Consider the following 7,500-nt stretch of genomic DNA (forward strand, 5'->3'; position numbering starts at 1 on the left):
GTAATATATCAACAAATCTCGCAGAGTTCCTTCGTACGTACATCGTAGAGCATTCCCTGGGGCATCGCGATATCTAAGGTATAACAGGGCATCATCTTCGTTATATAGCATTGAATAGGCACAAGAGCAAACCCTGAGCATTCCATACTAAATGGTGGAATGGAAAAGGTTTCTGATACTTCGACTAATTCTGTGTTGTAACTAAAAAAAGACTGAACAGCAAAGTCGCAGAGAAGAACTTACAGCATGTTAGGAAAATTACCTTGTTCCTTCTACTTAGCTAGAAAACCCACGAGTTCTCTCCCAGATGGATTTCTTTGGTCGTGTTCTAATGGGATCAACCGTTTCAAACGCAACCGGTTAAGGTTGAAGCGGTTGAAGTTTCCCAATAAAACACTTTTCCAACCGTTTTCGGTTGAAACGCAGTAACTCCTGGGAATAGTTATTACCAGACTTCTCGGCGTTGACATGTTGAGGGAAAGCAACACGGCAGGAGCCCGCGGCCGACTTTAAATGGCCCGCGTAAATGACAGCGGTCGCTGCCCATGCTTTTTCAACCAAGTTTGATGCCGGTTGAAAAAGTTGATCAACCAAATCAACCGAAAACGGTTCTTTTTCCGAATAGAACACGAAAAAACCCAACCAATCCAACCAACTAAAAACGGTTGATCCCAATAGAACACGACCTAAGAAACGACGACAGCTACGGCAACGAAAACGCCAAGAAGCAGTAATATTATTGGCTTAAAGAGGAAAAAATGATCGAGCGGCGCGCACTTTTGTACATTTCTCTCCCGTACTCGTCAAAGCAACAACTTAAGGACGTTCGCGCCAATTGTTTCTGCGCATCCTTACTGCGCACGCAAATGCACACGCCACGTCATACACGAGCGCGCGCGCTAAGTAATAAAATGAGAACTGATAGGGCAAAAGGCCATTGCTATAGCTTTTGCCTGCATTTAACGGTCTTGGACTTTCGGTGACCCCTATTTTTCTTTCCAGAAACGGATTTTATTTACAATTATCTCCACGTTGTCCAAAAATGAACAAAAAATCAATGTGGGAAGTTCAAAAAATTTCAAGATTTCTGCTCACGGGACATCAAATCCTGCCATCTTGCGGCTGCAAGGCGCGTGAAACTGTGGTCGCTAAATGCGAACTTGATCTTTAAGGGAACCTCACCAGTTGACTAAATTCACTTAATTAGTCCACTTAAACAATATTTAGCAGAGAAGATTTCACTTCAAAGATTTAATTGCAATATATTTGGGTTTACAGACACTGGCCTTATTCGATAACGAAGCCCGATTTTGTCACATTTTGGGTGTTTTTCCGGACATGTTCTCTCCAAAACGAAGTCGGTGACCCCCAATTTTTTTACATTTCTGACATAACTAACTCATCATCTTACAGTGGTAAAAGTTTCAGAAGAAAATCAATGTTGAAAAAATTTCGCGCGAACGTCCTTAAAATGACCAATTTTCAGGTTTTGACGAAACTGGTCCCTGGTTGTCGCATACTTCCTCCTTATTGTACAATAGGGAGCTTTAGCAACGACGGGAACGGCAACGAGAACATCATGTAAAAACATAAATCACGTTATTGCGATCACTTCGCGACTATTCCAAGCCTTTTAATATGACAAAGGTGTTTCAGTCCCTCAGGAATGAAACCGTTACGAGCGGTGCTTAATTTAGGGGAGAAAAATGAAAATTTATCTCCAGGTGCTGACGTTCTCCATAACACTTCAAACTTGGTAATTTCACGTTGTTGCTTTGCTGACGACGGCAAAGAAATGGACAAAAATGAAAAACGCACGTGCAGGGCGTGCAAAGCTATTGTTTTTGCCCACTAAATATGCAAATTTCTGACGTTCTCGTTGCCGTCGCCGTTGTCGTTGCTAAAGCTCCCTAATATAAACAAGATGGAAACATCGTGAAACACTTAGAATAGTTCATACTACTAGTTTGAAGTGACGTTTTCGTCGCCGTAGCCGTCGGGTTACATAAACTCCCTATTGTGTATTTAATAAACTTAATTCGCATTGACATGTTTAATCATTTTAAAGTAATGTACAAAAGGTGACAGAATGCAGTAAAGAAAAATTGGTACTTCGTCATCCTAGTCACGTCGAATGTTTCCGTTGCAAGTCTTGTTTCTCTGTAATCGCGCACATTCGGTAAGAACTGTCGTTTGCTGATTAGGTATTTTCAGTTTAGGTTCTAAGCACGTTTCTCATTGCCAAATCGAACCGCTTCGTCTCGATCTCCCGTGTTTGTCGGAGGGTTGGGGCGCGTTCCGCTTAAACGCTGAATCATTACAACATCGCAGTTAGTTTCTTGCGCTACACAAAAGAATTTAAAAACTGTGTCAACCTGGTTCACATTTCCAGATACGTTTTGTTTTCATCTAAAAACTGTTGTCATTTTTAACTGCATGACTACCACCACTGCTTATTTTATCGACACGTATCACCCGCAAAAAAGTGTCAAATCCAAAAATCTGTCATAAGAGAAGTTCCGAGCCACTTACGCCTGTCCCTTGAAAAACTGAAGCATCATTGGATCAATCTCCAGATGCGACGACACAGCTTTGGCAACCTATACAACAATAAAAGAAATTCACACATGTCGTTTATTTGTAATTTATGGTTTACTTGTTTGAGAATTTATAGGCGCATTTGATTATACTTAGATAGAATTTGCGCCTGTTACAAATATTAAATACTATTATTATTATTATTATTATTATTATTATTAGAGTGGTTTTCAATTGAGTATCGAAAGAAATTAGCGAATTGCTTTGGTTTATAATTACTTCACTCAGTGATTGGTTCAAAGTTCTCGCGCTACTTTTTCAACCAATCAGAAGTGAAACCAAAACCAATCATGGCTCGCGTATGCACATTTTCCCGCGCTTAGTGTCGGCTACGTGTAATTACTTCGAGATTTGATTGGTTTACCGAATGGTCTGCGTCCTTTTTGATTGGCCAAAGTAATTACTTTGGTTTTGGTTTTACGACACTCATTTGAAAACCGCTCTATTATGATTATGATTATGATTATGATTATTATTATTATTATTATTATTATTATTATTACTACTATTAAAGTCGGTGGTATTACTGATGCTGTACCGCTCATTCAATTTACTTCAGTAAACTTGTAATATGATCTTGCCATCACTTCTGTTCTCATTTCTTCCCCCGTTCGTGGCATTTACTGCTAATGACCAAGTTCCTACAAGTCGTTGCTTTGTAGGCATTTAGAAGAAAAAAGTACCTGCATGTAGTTCATTCGAAGAGAAAGATTCACACAGAACCCAGGGTCTGTTGGAAGATTTTTATCACAAAATAAAACTTCAACCCTGTTGTGAAGATCTCTGTTAAGAAAAGAAAAGAAAAGGAGAAGAAGATCAGTGTTGATCAGTAAACGTCCAGAGTTCAAGGATTCAGTTGATTCATTTTGGCAATAAACAACGCCCACCTGAAATAATCCGTTACAGTGGGTAATTCACTATTGCTTATCACATCTTGCTCGCATCTACAAAACACCACAAAATAGAAATGAAATTCAAGAGGTGAAAAGAAAAAAAGGATCTGGGTCATCGATGTTGCTTTTTTGTTTTCGTTCTTTGCCAATAGGCCTTTTTCGATATATTAAAATTCAGCTTGATAGCGAGTCAGTGAGGACAAAGACAAAGGAAAGTGGATGATATGTAAATATTTTTCACATTAATTCCCACGTGTTTCTATTGTTTTTGTCCTCACTGCCTCACTTTCAAGCTGAATATTTAATATATCGAAAATGGCCGATTGCGACTATGGCTAATACCCGTGACTGCTAATGAACGGGGTACATATAATATGTACCCCGTTCATTAGCAGTCACGGGTATTTTATAAAGCATCTGTTAGAGGGGGTTGCGGAGCAGAATCACAATAAACAATCATAACAAACCTCTGAAAACATATTATGTCTCCATCCATGATTTCTTCAACCCCCTGTTTGAACACAAACACGAGATGTTAACGGTTAAATAGTTTATGCACAAAACCTATTGGTATAAAACAGCTAATGTACATCCCTCTGTAACCGAGTTCGTAGGCGCTTTGTTCAGACACTCTTTGTTTCCAAGATTGTTAATTCATGAACCGACTACGACGCACGAGGACAATACAATTACATGGACACAAAGGACAAAAAGATAGGGGTAAAAAAGCGCTGATAGGTCCTGCTAGAAACTCAATTAAGCCGTAACGTAGGATTCACCTGGATAAAGTATCTGCTTGATACAATAAATGAAAAAAGAATAAAATTACTTTGAAAAGGTCTTGCATTTAAATATGCTCCGATCACCTGGCGCCGCAAAACCACTCACCCTTTCAAACGTTACATTTAAGTCTTTAATTTGTTCCACGTAAGTCGCTTTTACTTCCTGGGAATCAAAGCACACACGTTAAATATCAACCTTTGGCTGAACGTAAGATGGCTTGTAATCTTTGCTCTTACATTATGTATTATACGTACGTTAATCAACGGTGATTGTAAAACCTGGAGATGTATTAGATAATGATATGTACGTTTAAGACACTGTAACAGCAAAATTGACTATTTTCACCATCCCATAATGCAATAACTTTTTTTTTTGGGGGGGGGGAATTTACATAAAAACAAAACAAGTTATTTACTCTTGGGGCTATATCATGCTTCAGTGAACTGAATATCTATTGTTTTAATGCAAATACCCCCCAAAATGAACTGTATTATGGGATTGGTGAAAAAAGCGAATAGGGAAAGTGGACAGTGAGGAAGTCAACCTTGGTGTTTGCCATGATTCTCTTACCTCAAACATGGCTAAAGGTGTTCCCTGAGGCAGGCCTGCTCGCTCACACAGCATGGGAATCACATCAACTAACAACGGACAAAAAGGATTGAGCAATAAACGAAATTATATAAGGGGAATGCTTCTTAGACCTCAGTCAATACTCACGAACCCTTGATGACGTCATTGCCATTATGAATGAGAATTTAATTATACGCATCTAAATATGCTAAGCGGATAAGTTATTGCGAGGAAAAGAAAACACAAATAAAAGAGGACATGTGCCCTTCATCGATCGTACCAGAACTACTTACAGCAGATTTCAGATAAGCTATTTCTGACACAACCTTGAAAGTCTCTAAAATGCTTGAAATCGTTAAAAAAATGGGTACATATTTTGCTGTAAGTAAGGCTGATGCAACGTACTCAGATTAGGATACCAAGTATGCCGGCTAACACGCCAAAGATTTATTATTCTCACTTAAATACGGTCTGCATTTGGATGGTAAAACAACCTTGGTGTGATGTTTTTCAACAAAGCTCGATTTGCAAGACATAATTTAACTTCGTTGATTTCTATCGTATGAGTGCCGGAGTTATTTGTCAGGGAATGTACAAATCCAGTAATCATATGCACGTATTCTGGTTCAAGTTTTCACAAAAAATGCCATACAGATCTTTTAGCTACCGCCCATGGGCTGTTAAAATACAGTACAATAGAGAAACAATGAACCTGAACGCAATAAAACAATGCTACTGTAAACTATATAAAAACCAGGGATTAACTCACCAAATTTTGCTAAAAGAGGTGTATAAAGGTGGCACACACAAGCCAGTGTTTTCTGCGTTGGGTCGTAATGTTTAAAAAATAACAAGACATCATCTGCGGAAGAAGATTACAGGGAAAAAAGGATAACTGACCAAGAGCGCTACAACTGAATATACATGAAGTACTTGAAGACAGAGTGCAAATTTAAATGGTTGTAGTAAATTTGTCATGTTGCACGTCTACAATAGAACAACACTTAATTCAATGTAATACCAAGAGATATAATGGGAATGTGCAAGGAAGATCTATAATTAAATAGAGGACCACCCTAATTAACTTAGTGTTAGCTTGGTGATATCCTCTGTAAATATTGTTTTTAATATTATTATTATTATTATTATTATTATTATTATTATTATTATTATTATTATTATTATTATTATTATTAATTAAGAACATAAAGCCAGTGGATCTTTGTTAACAGTATAGAGTGTTTTCACGTGACGTCACGGCGGCCATGTTGGTTTTCCTAAACAAAAGAACGGCGTATATGTTGGAGTCGCCAACTAATCCTCCGGGAATTGAGCTTTTTTATCATGCAAATGTTTTTTTTTTGTTTCGGTGGAAAAACGAAGTTACTGATCACGTGAGCGAAAACACTCTGTAAGTTGTTTCATGGTCAATATGCCTTCTGCAAGGGGATGGCGTCGAGGACGCACCCGTGACTTGGTCACTTAGCTTTAGCTTACCTTTAGCTTATCTTAAGTATCAAGGCCTTATCCTTCAAATCCGAAGGAGTGCAAAGGGGGCTTAATTATATCATAGTTAATAGAAGGCAATGGTTTGGAAGCTCGGCAAACATCAAAGGAGCAAACAAAGATGCCAAGATTTAGGTTGGAAAGTCCACGACCATGCACAATCTTTTGTTTTGCGCTCATACACTATGCATGAATTACGTAATCCACACGTTTCTATTGGTTAGTTCCTCAGTACGGAGTAAACAACTATTGTGTTTTGTGCACGGTCAAGGCCAAAAAAAGAGAACAAAAACCTACAACAAAGAAATTTGTCGGGTTTCATAATCATTCCCCTGTATATTAACTATGGTTATATTACAACCCACTGCTTTTGATCAAACTTAAACGAGCCTTGGCACTGACGGTGACCCTGCCTAAACTTAAAGAAACACAGAAACTCACTTGTCTTGTCAAAGATTGGTAAGGATACTTTTCCATCCTCTGTATGAAAAAGAGTGAGAAGGTCAATGATACATGTAAATAGCACTCAAACTACAAATACTAGAAATTTCCATGAACTGTAAGCACTTGGTTTCAGGAACCATTTAGTTTGTTGCAGCAATCTTTTTCAAGTAAATTTAGTTTTATTAAACAAGATGACAAGGTAAATTAACCGACGAAGAGAAATAATTGCGAGCTCACCTTTCGGGCGTTGGCCCTTCGTTGGAGCGAAATTGAGTGGTCAGGGGTTTATGGAGGAGCTGGTAGAATCATGATGATATGAATACACAAATAAACTAGTGTTTCGAACAGATAGTAATGCTGCGGAACATTCTGTTTCTACTGATGCATGCACTGAATCTTGTTTTTCCGGCCTTGGCTGAATTCATGTTCTTAAATGACATTTCCGTTTTAGAATGTATTGGGTATCAATTACAAGTGTTCCGTGTCTAGATCTGTATCGCGTTACATTGTGAACGTCCTCCCTCGCTTTTCGTTGCAGTCACCGAGGTCAAGATGTCACGTCAGATGACACTTTTCACAGAAACACCGTGATGGAAACGAAAGTACCCGATTTCGTTTCAACTACGTTTAGAGAAAGAAATAATTTTATATGGTTAAGTTAAAAACCTATAATTGTATTGTATAGAGTGTTGGTTGGTGTCCCCAA

At 38.3% G+C, this 7,500-nt stretch overlaps 1 protein-coding gene across 1 annotated transcript in view; it reads right to left on the bottom strand.

Moving 5' to 3' along the window:
• Positions 1-7,500, bottom strand: part of LOC138060094 (ubiquitin carboxyl-terminal hydrolase 7-like) — a 29,683-nt gene that overhangs the window by 13,672 nt on the left and 8,511 nt on the right. Inside the window, exons 8-16 of the mRNA XM_068905802.1 lie at positions 6,792-6,830; positions 5,614-5,706; positions 4,845-4,912; positions 4,380-4,436; positions 3,959-4,002; positions 3,486-3,542; positions 3,282-3,381; positions 2,533-2,600; positions 1-73 (exon numbers count right to left, since the gene is read on the bottom strand). The exon at positions 1-73 is cut by the window's left edge and continues 318 nt beyond it. Coding sequence (XP_068761903.1) covers positions 1-73; positions 2,533-2,600; positions 3,282-3,381; positions 3,486-3,542; positions 3,959-4,002; positions 4,380-4,436; positions 4,845-4,912; positions 5,614-5,706; positions 6,792-6,830 — 599 coding nt within the window. The remainder of the gene's footprint in view (positions 74-2,532; positions 2,601-3,281; positions 3,382-3,485; positions 3,543-3,958; positions 4,003-4,379; positions 4,437-4,844; positions 4,913-5,613; positions 5,707-6,791; positions 6,831-7,500) is intronic.

The sequence above is a fragment of the Montipora capricornis genome, chromosome 8 (genome assembly GCF_036669925.1).
Source record: "Montipora capricornis isolate CH-2021 chromosome 8, ASM3666992v2, whole genome shotgun sequence".
In the NCBI taxonomy this organism is placed as follows: domain Eukaryota; kingdom Metazoa; phylum Cnidaria; class Anthozoa; order Scleractinia; family Acroporidae; genus Montipora; species Montipora capricornis.